This window comes from Musa acuminata, chromosome BXJ2-4 (assembly GCF_036884655.1).
Source record: "Musa acuminata AAA Group cultivar baxijiao chromosome BXJ2-4, Cavendish_Baxijiao_AAA, whole genome shotgun sequence".
In the NCBI taxonomy this organism is placed as follows: Eukaryota; Viridiplantae; Streptophyta; class Magnoliopsida; order Zingiberales; family Musaceae; genus Musa; species Musa acuminata.
This window is the reverse complement of record NC_088341.1, coordinates 20,808,305-20,828,507: the sequence shown is the minus strand read 5'-3', so window position 1 is coordinate 20,828,507 and position 20,203 is coordinate 20,808,305. Positions and strand designations below refer to the sequence as shown.

The following is a 20,203-nucleotide window of genomic DNA, read 5'->3' as shown; positions in this document are numbered from 1 at the left end:
GTTTTCAGCCCAACTACAGTGTTTTCAGCCACTAGTTGGGCTTCAATCTTGGCTCTCTAGTTCGCTGGTTTAGCTTAATTTTTAGCCTAAACCAACTCTGACTTTGGGCCCAGTTGGCCCCTAACCAGGATATAGGATTATCTCTTAATCCTAATCCTAATTACAAGTGGACTACATAACCAAAACACATCCTAAGCAAATTTTCAACCGCGAACGTCGAGTCTTGTTCCGGCGAGCTTTCCGACGAACTTCTTCCGACGGACTCCCTGCAAGCTCCCAATCTTTGTGATGACTTTTAACGAGTAGCCGAGCCTTCTCGGTGATCTCCGCGAGCCTCCGACGATTTCTTCGGCGAACTTCCGACACGTTCCCGATTTCTTCTCGGATGGTTCCGGCAGTATCTCCGATGATTCTTCGGTCCCTTAAACGTCCATCGAGCTCGACTCCGGTATCCTTGCTTTATGTTTTCTGGTTATCGTAGTTAATCCTGCACACACAAGCAAACACTCTACTCCGATCTAGACAATTATTATTACACAAATTGACATTCTGTTGCCCGACACGTCATTGGTTGGCGCTTCGTCCGATTCTTCGGTGCATCATCCTCTCTTGCGGCTTGTTGCCCAATCGGCGGTTGACCTCCGCAACCCCGATATCCTTGGCGCAATTTCGCTCTCCTTGGCCTGATGCCCGACGCCCGAAGCCTTCTGCCATCCAATATCCTGACGTGATCTCCTCCGACGCAACGTCAATTCCTCCTGCGTTAATTGTCTAATCCTGATCGAGTAGACCTGTATCACTCAAAATGTAGTCAAACATTTAAACACAATCAATTAGTTTCATCATCAAAATCCGAGATTCAACAATATGTACCACCCATCCTGTACCATTTTAAGCGGTACAATAGTCCTTGCTTTTAACATCAAAAGCTACACAGAAGATCAACATATACAACTATGACATCAATGTCATCTTTTCACTTGGTCAATCATCCAACAAATATATTAAGTTTGTTGCACAAACAGTGCACTGAAGCGTTGCAGAGACAAAGGCATTGAGACTTTGGGACGGGAAGAGAGGAGAGAACAGGAGAGGGTAAGAGAGGGAAGGAGAGGAGAAGAGAGAATAGGAATAGGGAGGAGAGGAGGGAACAGGAGTGAGGAGAAGATAAGAGAAGAGAGGCAGGAGAGTCGAGGAGTGAAGAGTACAAGAGAGGGATCAAAATAGAGATCAGGAAAGAGGAGAGGAGAGAAGAGTGCCAGGGCTCGATAGAGGGGGAGGCCAAGAGAGGGAGGACACTTGTCAAGAAATAAGAAAGGAGGGAAGAGTATCAAGGCTTGGCCGAGGAGCACTAGAAGGGCTCAAGTCGACCGAGTTTACTAAGCCGACACGCAAGTTGACCCAAGTCAACTCAGATTCAATGACTGCGCCAACGGTAGCGGGAAAGGGAGCGGGAGTGTAAGGAGGCAGCGGTAGTGGGAACGAGAGCAGGAGCGGCGACAGCGGTATCGGCGAGCAGCAGCAGCGGGAGCGGGAGCGGGAGCAGAAGCGGGAGTGGGAGCGGCGAGCGGCGACAGCGGCGAGCAGCGAGCAGCGGCAGCGAGCAGCGACAGCGGGAGCGGGAGCGAGAGCAGGAGCGACGAGCAGCGGGAGCGGCGAGCTGTCACGGACAAACTTCTAAACAAGGTGTTTGATGTAATGCTTATATCTATCCGTGTCTGTTGGCATGTTCATGCCTTGTACAGAATGTAAAGGGGCAACCGAAGGCTTAATAGTCCCATTTTAGTTGGGTTGGTGGCATCTTTAGGCTTGTAAATAAAGGTTGTGTCATGTGGACACGTGCGAGAGCTTTTCGATCTGTAATGGACCATTTTACCCTTTGTTGTGCCACTGTTCAGAGCTTGTAAAGTCTGTTTGTAATTTGCATCGTCTATGAAGTGTTTTTCGGAGATGTTTGCTTGTGGATCCCGATTGAGGCGTTCTCTCTTGCCCGTTCTCTCTTTTGGTGGTCCTAAGGGACAATGGGAGGCTCGGGGAGGCTGACCTTTGCGGACGGACACGCAAGGGTGCCGCACGACTTAGGCAAAATCAACTAAGTCCGTGTCATATGGTATCAAAGCGGGACAAGCACTCATAGAAACACTTGACATGCAAACGTGGGGGACCTAGCGGGGCTGCTTTGAGGGCAGTCAGCACACGCGCGACCGTTTGAGGGAAAACGGGCATGGAGATATAGGGAAAAGAGTCGCTCAGAGGAGCGGGCATCTGAGATTGGCATTCAGAGGAATGGCCAACCCTTCGCGCAAGAGGCACCATGAGAACAGGCAAGCTTGGAAGAATTTGGAGCGCACAAAGGTTGGGATGGCTGAGTTTGAGCTACGGCTCAACGTTGACAACTATACTTGATGGTGCTCTAGGCAAGCGAGGCGTTTGGCAAGAATGAGACCATGCAAGGTGGAATGAGTTGCTCAACGACCAAAAGAGTTATGCAAAGCTCACAGAGGTGAGGGGAATTGCTAACTCGAAGAATTTGGTACTCATGCAGGGGCTTGTATGCGGACGATGGAATGTTCGTGGCCATCCCAAGGCGACCGAGACTCGGCGCCATGGAGCATTAAAACTTTCTCTTCGGCATGTGAAGGATACGTCCGTAGGAGGCTGAAGTGTGCAATGAGTTCAGCATGTTGCTTGGCCTTGAGGGGTGCAGCGGTGGCTGTATTGACGGGGAGTCGCAATCTAGCAAGTGCGTTTGCAGGAGGCAGAACAATGCACAGTTTGTTCAGCAGATCGGAGTAGTTCAAGGGGATGGTGGTCTCTGAAACGAAGAGAGATGTTGCTCAAATGGGACAGTTATCCAGGAGGGGTAAGTCCCGGCTCTCCAGAGGGAGAATCATGTGAGACGGACCTCACAAGTTGAGGAGGAGTACCTCAACAAACAACAACTCCACGAAGCTCGATGGACTGAGCAAGCGGCGAGGAGTCGTCGCATGATCTCGCTCGAGGGAATGCATTGGTGGATGCATTGCGAGATCAAGTGGGGGAGCGACCTGAAGCAACTTAAATGAAGGCACACTTGGAGTCGATGTGGAGATCGGACTCAAGGGAGGGCTGACCCGTGGAATGGTGGGAGCGAGGACCACCATCGACTCAATGCGAAAACGAGGAGCGGAGCAACTTGGGTGTAACTTGGCGAAGTTCCCAAGCCGCATGAAGGGAGCCAGCAGAGAAGTTGGAACATGGAGCAGAGGCACAGTGCTTTCCTTAGACAGAGGTCAAGGACATGAACTCTTGCAGGGGCAATAGTAGGATCATGTTGTTCCATGGGTCCTTCATTCTGACGGAGCGGACTCATCTTGCATGGTGCCAAAGACGAAGGGAGCTTCGGGGCACATGCACCTTATCTCGGAGAAGCGTTTGATGGAGGAACTAAGGTGACTCAATTTGCGGAGGCGAAGTTGGGTTCAGAAGGCCTTAGCACGGGGCAAGAGGACGCAGAGGCGGGTACTCTTGAAGAATATGCCACAGTGTTGCCATTCGAGTTGCTATGAAGGAAGCGGTGCGCAGCGGAGATTGTGCTGGTAGGGGCAGAGGCCCAGGATCTAGACAATGGTGCACAAATTACAGTGAAGTCGGTGGACTTCGGGAGCTACTAGGCGACGGACTGTCCTAGAGCGGTGCTTCATCTAGGTGTGACCCAAGAGTGGGTGGATGAAGGTCGATTGCCAAAGGAGCGAACAAAATCGAAGGTGGAGGAGACCCTGCGATGTATTGGCAGAGGCCACACATGGAGGGTTCACAATTCGAGTTTATTCCACAAGGATCAGAATGCAATGGAGATGTCACCAGGAGGCGACATGGTGCAGCGGATCGTGGTGGAACAGTTCGTGGCAATGCGATACACACGACTGTGTCCCGTGAGGGATGAGATCATATGGAGGTATGATCGAGAGCTACCGGGAGCTCCGCTTTGGTGAACAACACGACGGCAAGAAGGGCTATGGATTCAAGGAGTGAAGGCCATGGTACCGCAGAGGCGGGTCTTCCGGGCGTGCACCGAATTTTGCATCGGATGAAAACCTTGGTCATCAGCATATGGGGGCTGGGTTCCACCAAGGGAAAAGTTCGAATGCAAGTACCAGTGAGTTCCATGGGAGGGACTTGATCATGCAGAGGTATGATCGAAGCAGCTGGAGAGTTGGACTGCTCCAGAGCTCATATTCGCTTAAGGGAGCCCGACGAGTCAGAGGACAAGGTCGAGTAAGCGAACGTTGCTACCAAGGAAGCTAAGGAGAACAGAATTGGTGCAAACCCTACAACGCGATGGCAGAGGCCATGCATGGGAGTTGCAGTCTGTCTTTCCATCGATCAAACAGACTGCTTGGAGAACACAGAGGTGTTGAAGCAGGAGGTCGAAAGGGGCGAGGAAGCGACGACGAGTCCAGAGGGACTTAGCTACCCAAAATCAAGCATCAGTCAGAATGGAGGTGGACTCAGAGGAGTGCCACGGAGACATATCTACTGATCGTGAAGAAAAGGGATGCAGATGCGAGGAGACGGATAGTAGGGCCATGGGCATGGCAGCGCCATGGTACCGCAGAGGCGGGACTTCCGTGAAAGTCATTGATCCCTTGCTCTCATGGAGGGAGAGCGCTTGGTCGTGAAAGGGGCCGAGGAGGTGGAGCATGCAGAGGCAATCTCCAAGTACCGAGACAAGGCTGAAGGGCAGAGGCCAAGAAACTTCGTAAGACCGGTGTCAACAAGTTTCTCATCAAGATAGCCGTAAGTGAAGGACTTCGGGTCATGCAAGAGTGCACGACCAAGGAACGAAGCAGGCAGTACGCGGTGCTGTACCTTTGCTACTCAGCGGAGTAGGCGGCAAGGTTGATGGAGAAGACGGTACAATCCCAGAGGCGACCTCATCTATCAGAGAATTACTCCAAGTTGGGGTGAAAACTTCCCGCATTCCAGAAGTTCGATGGCATTGAGAAGGTGAATCACAGTAGCTAACGCAACGCAAGGAGTGCAAACACTTCAAGTGCTTCAGAAGTGTGAGCAAAGAGCAGGCGAAGGCCAGTAACCAGCTCGATGCATGAAGTACAACCTCGAGGAGGCGAGCGAAGTCAAGTAACCTTTGCCTTCTCAACTCTTAAGAGAATGGGCGAAACCGAGTACCCCAGTTTCTCTTATCTATCCAGCAAAGGAGCTCTGCACAAATTCAAAGACCCTTCGAAGATAATGGAAGACAATAGTTGTCAAATCCTCACCAACGGTGATCAGTGCTACTGAGAGTAGATTGTCCACTTCATTTCCCAACGAAATGCCAATCGAAAGCGGAAGTGATGCGAACCTACTTGGATGTGACAACTAACTGAAAGAAGAGTCAATGAGCAGATTTTGTGGAGGAAGGACCCAAAACTTCAGAAGTTTGCGAGGCGATGCTCGTTAAAGCTCCAACAAGCATCCACCCAGTTCAAGCAGCATGTGGAAATTCTGAGAAACTGGCGCAGTAAGGATGGTCTTTTCCTTCATTTGGTGGATCCGCAGGAATCAACGAGGATCAACACAACTCAGCCAACCCCACACCAGAGTCAGAGTCATTGGCGAGTTGAAGCAGCATGGCGGATCAAAGGTTCGACTACTCAAAAAACAGTGGCGGAGAGCAGCTGGGAGCCAGGAGGCGCATTGTAGCTGGAGCAGAAGATTGAAGATTCAGTAAAGGCGAAGAGTTGCAGTGTTCACAAAGGCTTCGACGAGGACGTCGAAGGGATAAGTGGGGGAGAATGTCACGGACAAACTTCTAAACAAGGTGTTTGATGTAATGCTTATATCTATCCGTGTCTGTTGGCATGTTCATGCCTTGTACAGAATGTAAAGGGGCAGCCGAAGGCTTAATAGTCATTTTAGTTGGGTTGGTGGCCTCTTTAGGCTTGTAAATAAAGGTTGTGTCATGTGGACACGTGCGAGAGCTTTTCGGTCTGTAATGGACCATTTTACCCTTTGTTGTGCCACTGTTCAGAGCTTGTAAAGTCTGTTTGTAATTTGCATCGTCTATGAAGTGTTTTTCGGAGATGTTTGCTTGTGGATCCCGATTGAGGCGTTCTCTCTTGCCCGTTCTCTCTTTTGGTGGTCCTAAGGGACAATGGGAGGCTCGGGGAGGCTGACCTTTGCGGACGGACACGCAAGGGTGCCGCACGACTTAGGCAAAATCAGCTAAGTCCGTGTCAGAGCGGCGACGGTGACAGCGGTAGCGAGCAGCGACAGCAGCGAGCAGTGGGAGTGGGAGCGGCAACGGCAACGAGCAGGGTTAGGGTTGGGTAGCAACAGCTGATATCGATGCTCTAGTTGGTTCGATTGAACCAACTAAAGCACCGGAGACCGAACCAGACCTAAAACGCTGGTTCGGTCGCCTGGTTTAGCCCAAGCGCTCGCCCAAAGCGCCCAACGCCTGGGCTCGGGCGAGCGCCTGGGCTCGGATGAGCGCCCAGGCGGCGCCTCTTTGAAGTGCGTCGCCTGGAAGTGAAGCGAGGCGCTCAGGCCTCGCCTCGCCTCGCCCGAGCGCCTTTTTAAATCACTGCTTATAGAAACACTTGGCATACAAACATGGGGGACCTAGCAGAGCTACGTTGAGGGCAACCAGCACGTGCGACCATTTGGGGGAAAACGGGCATGGAGATGTAGGGAAAAGGAATCGCTTAGAGGAGCGGACATCTAAGATTGGCATTCAGAGGAATGATCAACCTTTCGTGCAAGAGGCACCACGAGAATAAGCAAGCTTGGAAGAATGCGTAGCGCACAAAGGTTGGGATGGCTGAGTTTGAGCTACGGCTCAATGTTGACAACCATAATTGATGGTGCTCAAGGCAAGCGAGGCACTTGGTAAAGGATGAGACCATGCAAGGTGGAATGGGTTGCTCAACGATCGAAAGAATTATGCAAAGCTCACAGAGGTGAGGGGAATTGCTAACTCGAAGAATTTAGTACTCATGCAAGGGCTTGTATGCGGACGATGGAATGTTCACGACCATCCCAAGGCGACCGAAACTCGGCGCCATGGAGCATTGAAACTTTCTCTTCGGTATGAGAAGGATACGTCCATAGGAGGCTGAAGTGTGCAATGAGTTCAACATGTTGCTAGATCTTGAGTGGTGCAGCGGGGGCTGTATTGACGTGGAGTTGCAATCTAGCAAGTGCGTTTGTATGAGGCAAAATAATGCACAGTTTGTTCAACAAGTCGGAGTAGTCCAAGGGGATGGTGGTCTCCAAAGCTTTCAGAGGGAAGGAAACGAAGAGAAATGTTGCTCCAACGAGATAGATACCCAGGAGGGATAAGTCCCGACTCTCTAGAGGGAGAATCATGTGCAACAGACCGCACATGTTGAGGAGGAGTACCTCAAAAACAACAACACGGAAGTTCAATGGACTGAGTGAGCGGCGAGGAGTCGTCGCATGATCTCGCTTGAGAGAATGCATTGGTGGATGCATTGCGAGATCAAGTGGGGGAGCGACCCAAAGCAACACAAATGAAGGCACACTTAGAGTCGATATAGAGGAGATCAGACTCAAGGGAGGGTTGACCCGTGGAATGGTGGGCGGGAGAGCCACCATCAACTCAATGCAAAACGAGGAGCGAAGCAACTTGGGTATAACTTGGAGAAGTACCCAAGCCGCATGAAGGGAGCCAGCATAGAAGATGGAACATGGGGCGGAGGCACAGAGCTTTCCTTGGACAGGGGTCAAGGACATGAACTCTTGTAGAGGCAAGAGCGGGATCATGTCGTTTCATGGGTCCTTCATTCGGATGGAGCGGTCTCATCTTGTATAGTGCTAAAGACGAAGGGAGCTTCTGGGCATGCACCTTATCTCGGAGAAGCATTTGATGGAGGAACTAAGACGACTCAACTTGCAGGCAAAGTTGGGTTCAGAAGATCTTGGCACGGGGCAAGAGGACGTGGAGGCGGGTACTCTTGAAGAATATGCCACAGTGTCGCCATTCAAGTTGCCATGAAGGAAGCGGTGCGTAGTGGAGATTGTGCTGGTAGGGGTAGGGGCAGAGGCCCAGGATCCAGACAATGGTGCAATAATTTCACCGAAGTCGGTGGACTTCGGGAGCTACTAGGCGACAGACTGTCCTAGAGCGGTGCTTTGTCTAGGTGTGACCCGAGAGCGGGGGGCACGAGGGTCGATTGCTAAAGGAGAGAACAAAATCGAAGGTGGAAGAGACCCTGCGATGTGTTGGCAGAGGCCACACAATGAGGTATCACAATTCGAGTTCATCCCATAAGGATCAAAATGCATTTGATATAATACTTATGTATGTCCGTGTCTTTTGGTTCGTTCATGCTTTGCACAACATGCAGAGGAACGGTCGAAGGCTTAACAGCCCCATTTTAGTTGGGTTTGGTATCCATTTTAGGCTTGTAAATAAAGATTGTGTCATGTAGACACTTGTGAGAGATACTCGGTCTGTAGTAGACCATTTTGACCCTTTGTTGTGCAACCGTTCAGAGCTTGTAAAGTCTGTTTGTAATTTGCATTGTCTATGAAGTGTTTCCTGAAATGTTTGCTTGTGGATCCTGAGTAAGGCGCTTTCTCTAACCCGTTTTCTATTTTGTAGTCCCTAAGGGACCATAGGAGGTTTCGGGGAGGCTGACCTTTGCGGACGGACACGCAAGGGTGCCGCACGACTTAGGCAAAGTCCTTAATAGTACGTACCATACAGTTTCATTAAATCAAGAATCCCAATCCATTGGCTCATGACTCAGGTCAATCATTCTGGTGGTAAAAGCACTACAAGGGCTTTAATTTGGGGTACTAGACCTATACAAGTCATAGATGTACTAGTATTAGTCTAAACAAGTATATGTCTTCGTTTTACATCTTATTTATTGTTTTATAGTCTAGATTCAGTTTATAGCAAGGACTGCAGTACCGTGTCGACCGGTGCTGCTGGTCCAAGCTTGAAGTCCAGACCGATACATATCGATCGGTATGTTGGTACGCGTTAATCATATCAAAATTTAACTATATAATAAAAAAGAATACATACCTTTTAATTAAAGTAATCCTCCTCTAAATGATTTGTTATGAGTTTATCCTCCCAAATGAAGTACTGATCACCAAAGATCAGCTTTAATTAAGAAAGAAAGTCAGAATGTGTAAGAAATAGAGTGTGAGAAAGAGTTTTAGGAAGTTGTGATAGTGAGAGAGGGTGAAAGAGGGGAGGGAGAAGGTTTAAATCAGATTTCCAAGTAGCCCAACGGTCAAATTGACCATTGAATCAATGATAAATCTCAATCGTTGATTAATATCAATTGAAATCTGACCGTTACTGACCGGTACAGGTCGGCAACGATCAAATTCCAACTGTTACGACCCCTTGTATATACCACTCGGCACAGGTCAGTTCGTGTCTCGGTCTTTTGTCGGACTAGTACATACCGCTCGTATTGTATCATTTCGGATGTTTCGTCAATCCTTGGTTTACAGTTATCTAATTTGATTGTATATAACCACAAAAAGGAGAAGAAAAATATTGGGCTAAAATAGGGTTTTTTTTTCATGAATTCCATTATTATTTTAGGATTTTTCCAAAATTCGATATGTATTGGATCCCACCTTGATTGGTACAATAACAATTCGCAAAATTTTTAACCATAGTATAGATTCACTTCAAAAAAATGTAAGGTGCTAATGAAGCACAAACATGTTGGACAAGGTGATACAATTAAAATGGGTGATGTGTGAAGAGATAGAGGAAGGGTGGGCTAAGACAAACTTATTATAAAGAACAATAAAAGACTCAATGGCACATAATATGACCACATTAATATATGCAGCCACATAAACCACATTTTAAAACCCTACAGATTATGCAAATTTACCAGTTTGAATGTACCACGAGCAAAAGAATATACATCTTTAATCTAATACTTGACATACCGAGATTCTCGGATGAAAAACGAATGCCTTGATGGTAGAAGTTGCTCCACCAAACTGTTATTCTTCATAGACATTATAAAATCCATTTCTTGCAAATCACACTTGACAGAAGACAACTACCACAAAATGCAGGAAAGGGAAGTGAAAGAATCAGATAGACAAAGAAACAAAAACATGCTTACAATAAACAAAAAGAGAACCTAATAACAGAATAATTTACCAGATGCATCAAATTAGCCATTCAAAAGTGCACAAATTGCTGCCACATAGGTAGTTTAGTTTTTCCTCTATCAATCGATAAAATTTGTTAATTCAAATTTCAAACCTTATATAAGTAAACAAGCAGGAATTTCCACTGTATCCAATTTTTAAGTTTAAGACATGATCTCGTCACCAAATACTTGGTAATTAAATTAATTGTTAATCAGTTTCAAGCAATCAAGAACATGTATTTTTCTTGCACATTAACTTTATTATTTGATAGAGTAGATTTGTTCCAGCAAACTGTTATCCTTGATTTTAATAATAACAAAGTTATTTAAGGCAAAGTTCATCGTACCGTAGTATATCGTTCGGCATGTTGGTACATACAAATCCGATAAGGGACCAGTATGAGCGATACATACCGGTTTATCGATATGCTCCACCATACCGTGTGTTGGTATATCGGTAATCGGTATGGTTCGGTACATACTGTACCAATGGCCAATCAATACACTGGTACAAACCAATAAGACAAATCATGATTTAAGGACCGTATAAAACTCGAAAGCTTTCCAGAATTTGCCATGATAAATAATGCTTCAATTATGTATCATTTACTAAAGTTAATAAAACTTGAGAGGAAAGAGTTGGTAGTTCAAACCAAGGTTTCTAATTTCGAATGATATCGCCTGTACCGGGCAGCACCGTCGATTGGGGCTGTTTCCGCCCCGTTACCATGTGAAATCGATCAATGACGGTCGATTTCAACCGTCGCCGCTCGTTACGGGGAGGTATAGCTGAGGGAGAAGGAAGAAGAGGGAGAAGAAAAGGGAGAACTTGGAGATCCGACGTTGCTCTCCTCGACGATCCTGATCCATCACCGCCCTCCCTCGTCGGACACCGCGGATGAGATGTCGCCTCCTCGTCTGAGGCGATGAGGCCTCAAAGTCGTTGGTGACTTCTCCTCATCCGCACAAGGAGAAGAAGCCTCGGCGACGTCGTCAAGGCTTCGCGGGGAGAAGAAAACACTTCTCCCCACGTGGGGAGAAGAAAACGCTTCTCCCCATTGAGGCGACATCGCCTCGACAATGTCGCCTTTATTATTATTATTATTATTATTATTATTATTATTATTATTATTATTATTATTATTATTATTTTTATTATTATTATTATTATTATTATTATTATTATTATTATTATTATTATTATTATTATATATATATATATATATATATATATATATATACACACACACACCGAGCAGTATGCTAGAGTGTACCGCTCGGAATACTCGTACCGTACCATACCGAGCTGAGCTCGATACTCCGGTGCAGTACGAAATTGCAAACCTTAGTTCAAAGTTCAAACATAAGCAAATTAACCTATTTCAAGCGTGATCAATCAAATTCAACATGAAAAGTTATAATCATGTTTTATGATCATGTGTAACAAAAGCCAAAATCTGCTGACTCAAAGCAATACAATCATTCTTATTTACATTAAGTTACATTCTGAATTTGGCCCATCACACAGCTATAATCAGGAGTTGCCACGATGAATTTGAAGTGACTACCAAATAAATCAGCACTAACCTCCAAGATTAAACTATAATAAACTGATGGACTAGTGTAACATACTTTTGTTGTACATCATCAATAAGTTTGAACTTTTAAGTTGAATAAAACCACAAATTTGTAAAGAAACATCTAACATGGCCTGCAGAAACTACCAAAACCATTCCCATCCTGATCAGTGTTAAAAGCTCTAAGCGCTATAAGGCAGCAAGGCCTTGTATAGCAAAGTGCTAGGTGCTCACCATGACACTTGCCCGAAAAAGTAAGGCGCTTATCGTAAAAACACTATGAAAAGGTGAAAACATTATTATCGAAACAAATTTAAATCAAAATATGAGTTATATTATACATGCAAGATGTTACCACCAAAACATCAAATTAAATAATCAAAAAATATAATTATATTGGTTCATATCTAAATAACAAAAGAAAAACAATTCAAATATCAACCAGTCCTAGACTTTAATGATCACCGAAGGTCTATCACATTTGTCATCATCCTTCATGTTCTCTTCTTTTTCACCTAATCATGAAAACAACCTCTTTAAATATTTAAAGTTAAAGCTGCATACATTGACCCTCCCTATAGTCTACATTGGTGAGAGCCTCGTGCACTAGGTACACTTTTATTTTTTTTAATCTCTTCTTTTTCACCACAATCAACTTCCTCCTCTTCAACATTTCGTTGATGCCTTTGCACTCACCTTTAGACTTCTTGTTTGGTGGATCTCCTTTGATCACTGATGCTCTTACTATACATCACCTCATGTCAAATTGTGATCATAAAAGAACAAATCATCTTCTGCATTTGACATGTTAAGATCATCTCTCCACCCATCATATTAGTTTTCTTTTTTTTTTATCCACCAACCAGTATTTGAATCATTAATATCATTGTTCCGGAACAATGATATTAATACCTCTTTTTTTTTCCTCCACCAAACAGGAACAATGTTATTCCACAAGTCATGATGAAACAGTGCTTAATTGTTCTTAATATAAACCACGCTATGTAGTCTTTAATGAACCAGCTGTTTTTCCTTTTATAAATATGTTGCATCAATATAAGATCTACTTAGCATTTATGGATTAGATAAATAATAAGAGACTCATGTATAGATAGTGTGTGGTATGCTTATTAGGCAGAAGCTTAGGCGAGACTCAGAGATGTTTAATCATCTAGTGCCTCAACTGAAGCACTCGCCTAGTACCTAGTAAAACGCACCTTGTCTTTCCTTGTCTGAGCACCTAGGTGAGTGCCCAAATGCCTCTTGACAACATTGATTATTGTCATGATCAAACAAATTTAATACAAAAAAAGACTTCAATTGTCAAGGGACCATCAAAATTAGTTCAACGCCCCCATGAAACCATGGGATAAATTAGTTCAACGCCCCCATGAAACCATGGGATCCCACTAAGCTTCTGCCTTATTCCAATAGTTCTAGACTACATATGAACCAATTGGACCATTTCTGTCCAATCCTAGAGATCCTAGGTGATGCCACGCATCCTTTACAACAATCCAATTACATCATACGATTTTTTACCAGTCTAGATCAATTTCCTACCATAAAGAAAATAGGGGGAAAAAACTTCAATCCCATAGTTGATCCTGCCTAAAATCTAATCTTGATGCTAATCTTGAAACTGATCAAAAACACAATCTTGATCCATGTTAGAACCCTTGCAGATTCTAAACTTGGGGTTGATCTCTTTAGGGGATCGGCCTCCTTGAAACTCTATAGGGGTTCCTCCCTCCAAGTTGCTGCTCAAAGGCTGCAGAAAAGATTCATCTATTGCTTATGAAAAGAGAAGGAATACATGGCTATTTATAGGGCTTCTAAACCCTAACTCCTAATAGGACTCCTACTTAAGACTCTTACTTCTAACCAACTCCTAATAGGACTCCTACTCAAGACTCCTATTCCCTTACAACTCCTAATTCTTCTCTAAGAAAAAACCTCCTACATGAATGCCCCTCTCAATTAGGACTCTCCTAGCTAGAGTCCTAACAGAATGTCCCTCTCAATTAGGACTCTCCTAGCTAGAGTCCTAATAGTTTTACATGAATGTCCCTCTCTATTAGGACTCTCCAAGCTAGAGTCCTAACAGACCCGCCCTCTTCAAATCAGCCTTGTCCTCGAGGCTGATGATTCGTGAATTCTGGGAATTTGATCTTCAAGTCGTCATAGTTCTCCCAAGTGGCATCTTCTATTAGTAGGTTCGCCCACTGTATTAGCACTTCATTAGCGGGTCGTCGTCGTCGAGTCACGATCCGTCGATCAATAATGACACTTGGCTGGGTCTGGAGTTCTCTTTGGGTAGTCATATTTGGTGGGTGGCTTTGGGCTGTCTCCAAGCACCTATTTAAAACTTTCGTCTGGCTGTTGGTTTGTGGGTGATATATTGTACTCCTTTTCAATTTAGTACCCTGCATATGGAATAACTTTGTCCAAAATCTGCTCTTGAAGATGCAAGTAGAATTTGTCACAAGCACAATGCGTCCCTTATAGCATAATTCTTTTGAGTCCCGATTGTAATGAGCCACAGAGCTTGGTGCTTCCTCTAATTTTTTTTGTATCTTACTGGTCTCCGAATCTTCCTGCCATTCCATCTTAATATCCTCAAGGAAGTCGCTGGTTGGAAGTAAAACGATCGAAAATTCAGCTTGCTCAGGTAGCTGCGAAAGCGCATCTACAACAACATTCTCTTTCCACCTTTTGTAAGTTATTTCATAATCAAATCCAAGAAGTTTTGTTACCCATTTTTGTTGCCCGGGGGAAGATATCTTCTGCTTCAAGAGATATTTTAGGCTTTTATGGTCGGTCTTGATTTGAAAGTATCGCCTGATCAAGTACGATCTCCACCTCGTTGCTGCGTGCACAATGGCGAGCATCTCCTTATCATATGTTAACATGTTTTGATAGGGGGGAGACAATGTCTTGCTAATGTATGTGAGTGGTCGACCATCTTACATGAGAACGTCTCCCATTCTGTCTCCAGATGCATCGGCCTTAATGATGAAGGGTCGGTTGAAATCTGGTAGCGCTAACACCGGCGTCGTCGTTATGGCTGCCTTAAGTTTGTCGAAGGCAGTGGAGGCTCTGTCTGACCATTGGAAGATATCTTTTTCCAGTAAAGAAGTAAGTGATGCACTGATCTTTCCATAGTTTTTCACGAACTTACGGTAGTAGCTTGTTAAACCCAAAAAGCCATGTAGTAATTTTATGTTCCTCGGGGTAGGCCAGTTTTGCATTGCTTCAATTTTGAAGGGGTCCACCGTCACACCTTCCTCTGATATGATATGCCCAAGATATTTCACCTTTTGTTGAAGAAAGTAAAAATTCGTAGTGGTCGTTGTGTGTTCGAAAGGCGGTTTTCGGTATGACTTCTTCATACACTCGTATTTGATAATACCCGGATCGAAGGTCCAGCTTTGTGAAGATTTGTGCTCCCTTTCATCTAGCAATTCATCTGCTATTGGAATAAGGTATTTGTTCTTGATGGTTATGTCATTGAGAGCTCGGTAATCAACACATATTCGCCATGTTCCGTCCTTCTTGTGTACAAGTAGCACCGGTGAAAAGTAGAGGTTGCAACTTGGCCGAATAACTCATGTTTCAAGCATCTCTTTTAAAATCCTTTCTATTTCATCATTCTAGATATGTGGATACCGATATGGCTGAGTATTTGCTGGAGATTTGACTGGAAAAATCATTATATAATGATCATGCCGACGAGTAAGAGGTAGGTTGTGCGGCTCATCAAATATATCTGAAAATTCAGCAAGCAAAGGAAATAGGTTTGGAACTTCAAATTCTATTGGCTCTCCTTTAATTTGCTGCTCAAGTTGTACTAAAAAGTCCCTGCATGCTTTATGCAAAACCTTCTCTATTTGTTATGTGCAAATCCTCGTTACGTCGCCCTCACGTTTCCCATGCAGTATCACCTGTTTCTCCTTACTGTAAAATTTTATAAATAGTTGCATAAAATTCCAAGAAATATCACCTAATGTCATCAACCATTTAATTCTGAGTATGGCCTCATGATCATCAAGAGGGAGGAAGAAATCTGCAATTATCTCTTGGTCCTGCAGCAACAGTTTCACCTGCGGGCACCTATGATCACACTTCAAAATCCGTCCATTGGCGACCTTAACGACAAACCTACTGCAATTCTCAATAGGTAAGTTCATATGGACAGCAACCTTACTGTTTAGGAAGTTATTAGTGCTGCCCGTGTCGATGAGAACAGTGATCGGTTGTTGTTTGAGAAGGCCTCCAACTTTCATCGTTTGCGGGTTTGAGTAGCCAGCTAGTGTATGTACCGTAACTTCGGTCGGTTGTGGCTCTTCTTCTGCATCTTTTTCTTCATGTTCAAGGCTCTCTTCTGAATGTTCAATGACCTCTTCTTCTATCGGTTCAATCATAAGAAGTCCTCCTTTACTACAGCGATGCTCACGGCTCCACGGCTCGTCACAATGCCAACATAACCCCTTCGCATATCGCTCCCGAAGCTCTTCTCTTGTTAACCTCTTTGGTGTAGGGACTTGGTCAATAGTAGGGGGGGCTGAGGGCTTCAATATTACTAGTTGAGGAGCGACCCTAGTCCTCCGAGCTTCATGGTTCAATTGCTCCTCTTGATGTCGTGCGAAAGAGATGGCTGCCATAAGCGTATACGGTTGTCGCGCTTTAACTTCTCCTCGGATCTCTGGCTTCAAGCCCTCAATGAAGGTCCTCAATAGCTGTTTTTGAGACCAATCATGAGTTTGATTAGATAACCTTTCAAACCTGGTTTGGTACTCCTGAATGGTGGAAGTTTGTCGGATCTTTGCTAGTTGTACATCAATATTCTCGTAATCGGTTGGTCTGAAGCGGATCAGCAGTCCTTCTTTGAATTGTTGCCATGAAAGGACTCCATAAGTATGTTCAAACCAGTCAAACCACTGTATAGCATCCCCTTCAAGATGTATAGCTGCAATTTTCACCATAGATGCATCCGCGGTTTTGTGGTACTGAAAATATCGCTCCGCGCGTGAGATCCAACCAATCGAGTCTCCTTCTTCCCATCTAGGGAAGTCCACTCTCATGCATGGATAGTTGGGTTCAGTCATAGAGCCTCCCCTCCCTTGGAACTCATCACTTCGAGCCTGGTGCGATTGGGCAAAGCTCTCTCCGTGATATGATTTTTTCGGGTTTAGTGGTCGGCCCAATCTGAGTTCGGTAAAGAGCGTCTGAATCTTATCCTCCATTCGCGCCTCTAAGGCTTCGAATTTAGCATTGATTGCCTCCTTAGATGCCATAGTATATGCCTCTAAATCTATGATGTTAAGATCTCTCTTTTGTTGTCAGGTTAAAGGCATGTATAGTTGAGAGAAGTGATGGTCGAAAGGATTGGTGGATCGATGGATGTAGGCTACGATTTAAGCTTGTTTTGTGGCTATTTTGGGTGCAGTTTGAGGGTGTGGTTTAGTGGAGTTTTAGGGCTATGGATGAATGTTTTGGATCTGTGGTAGATGGTAGCAAAGGTTTGATAGAAATCTGTGGAAGTTACAGCAAGTATGTGCTGTCTTGTAAGAGTAGAATTGTCGTCGAAGAACCAACGGTTTCTTGACGTAATTTCCACCAAAAACTTGAGAGAATTGATAGCAAAATCACAATTTATATGACAGCAAGGATATCTAATTTAATCAAGAAAATTTCGGCAGTATAACAGCAAGGAAATTGGTGTAAGTTGCGATTGCAGAATTCTCGTCAAAAAATTTCAGCGGGTTACGACGAAAATTTGCAGCAACATAAAATCGTTTTTAGAGATGAATTTCTTAATAGATCAATCTTAGATGGAAGCCAAGATGATCTATGAAGTGTATAAGAAATTTCATTCAAAAAAGATTGCAAATAGATGGGTTAAGGCAACAATATGCGGCTGAAATTTTCTGCAGCACAGATTTTTAGGTATAGCAGATTGGACGTAAAAGATCAGTGGTTTATATTGAGAATTTTTTGATGAAACCAAAGAGAAATCCACTGTTAGGAAGTGTCAAGGCTATCATAAAAATTTCGTAGAGATTTGGATAGAAACAATGTAGTATCAAGATCAAACAAGCAATGTTATGTGGCTGAAATTTTTCAGTGCAGATTTTCAAGTATAGCAGATTTGACGTAAAAGATCAATGATTTATATTGAGAATTTTTTGAAAAAACCAAAGGGAAATCTGCTGTTAGGAAGTGTCAAAGATGTCATAAAAATTTCATAGAAATTTGGATAGAAAAAGTATAGTAGCAAGATCAAACAGATGGTACTATGCGGTTAGAATTCTGCAATGTATCTTTCGTCGTAAAGATGAAAACTTTGTGACGAAAGGTTTATGCAGCAATATAGGAACAGTTTTTTTTTTTTTTTGGATTTTTGAATAAGGATAACTAAATTGCAGTAGCAGTAAGGTAGGAAACCAAAACCTGTTGCAATTCACGGGGAGATCAAAGGATGATCCGCGGTGGTGGAGATGATAGCGGAATTCGGCGACGATCTTTTAAGCAATTGTGGGAATTGCTTTGGGCGATTGTGGAGGGCTGATGGATGGCAGTGGAAGGGCAGCGAGATGCCAAAAACGCTGCTCTGATATCAGGTGTTAGAACCCTTGCAGATTCTAAACTTGGGGTTGATATCTTTAGGGGATCGGCCTCCTTGGAACTCTATAGGGGTTCCTCCCTCCAAGTTGCTGCTCAAAGGCTGCAGAAAAGATTCATCTATTGCTTATGAAAAGAGAAGGAATACATGGCTATTTATAGGGCTTCTAAACCCTAACTCCTAATAGGACTCCTACTTAAGACTCTTACTTCTAACCAACTCCTAATAGGACTCCTACTCAAGACTCCTATTCCCTTACAACTCCTAATTCTTCTCTAAGAAAAAACCTCCTACATGAATGCCCCTCTCAATTAGGACTCTCCTAGCTAGAGTCCTAATAGTTTTACATGAATGTCCCTCTCTATTAGGACTCTCCAAGCTAGAGTCCTAACAATCCAACAAAGGTTTTCTTCTATAGGCAAGAACATATAAATAGATTACAATAACATCAAATTAGAATATGTTCAAGGCATGAAGAAAATAGCATCAAAAAGAAGTAGCAAGATAAAGGGTGATAAGAGTAACAGTCAGATTCATATAAGAGTGAAGCTGGACATGGCTATATAAATGTCTCTTTAATATTTAAATACAGTTACCCAAAGTTTTGTGAACATGGTAACAATAGGGGTTATGGCCTAACTATATTTTTTAATATAGGATTGAATATACCAATATTAACATTTGTTATTTTATTTTTTATATGCAGTAATTTTTTTTTTATGCATCCTTGTTTTTCACATTAGCCTTAAAATATTCCAATATATGAAATGTGATTTATAGATTTCTATAGTTTCTTAATTATTTGTTTCATGTTATCAAAGATTTACATGATATTAACAATTCTATCTGCCTGAATCTTATTTGAATCTATATCCTTTATATATCTAGTTTGTACTTGTATACCTCTTATGTAAATTTGGTTATAGAAATTAGTACTCGTTTGATACCTGTATCCGGACTTATATCCACTGATTAAAAGTAGATACAGGTATGACTTTTGAGTTGTCTAATCAGTATTCATTTTTTTTGTTCAGCCATATGCCTTATGTGATATTCAAATATTTGCCCTTACAAAACCACAAACCATATTTCCTAGATTGCTGATATCATAATTTTAAAATTTATTTAATCTTGATGGAAAATGGACATAGTTAATCTTGAAACATAAAAAGAACTGATTTCACCTGAACCTTCAAGATCCCCAGCCAATTTAAGAAGATAAAAAGGAGGAACAAAAGAATTAAGGCTATACAAGTTATGGTGAATAGGTCAGCATTTCCAGCAATATTGATGCCAAGACATAATGTTGGCTCAATGCTGTTTTCAATAAACCATCAGACAAGTATGTACTGGTTTGTACATTATTATTACCACTGATATACTTCAAAAAACTATCAAAATATTTTATTGTTTGAAACATTTTTGGTGCTTTGACTGTTTGATACACCGCTTTAGTCCCCAACAGCCCAACCATAGTAGTACCATAAGCAGGGAATACCACAAGACTTCAGATCATAATTGATGCTATCCCATTAAGTTGTGTGACTTGTCAACACCATCACTTCTTACTGCAAGATTGTAGAAGCCAAACTGCTCAAGAACACACTCCCCAAAGAATATGCCTATTTTTTGTTTAAGCAATGGGCTATAAAATCTAAATTCTAAAACAACCAGAAAAATGAAAAGCTACAATAGACTTGAACCTTGCAAAAGATGACTATCCCAAGCTATGAAACCATGGCTCCAAACTTTCAGTTGTTCATATTTTGTCATATTACTTCTCTTGTTTCAAATGAATTAACAATTTTGTTTTTTTAACTTTTTATCACCATTGGCCATTATGATCAGAT

The 20,203-nt window shown here is 43.4% G+C and overlaps 1 protein-coding gene across 2 annotated transcripts in view; it reads right to left on the bottom strand.

The window, feature by feature from the left end:
- LOC103974143 (piezo-type mechanosensitive ion channel homolog) overlaps window positions 1–20,203 on the bottom strand; it is an 82,944-nt gene that overhangs the window by 41,462 nt on the left and 21,279 nt on the right. For both annotated transcript variants that reach the window (XR_670880.3, XM_009388906.3), the window contains exon 7: window positions 9,940–10,055. Coding sequence is in view for 1 of the 2 variants with exons in the window: in XM_009388906.3 (XP_009387181.1) it covers window positions 9,940–10,055 (116 nt within the window). In the remaining variant the exon portion in view is untranslated. The remainder of the gene's footprint in view (window positions 1–9,939; window positions 10,056–20,203) is intronic.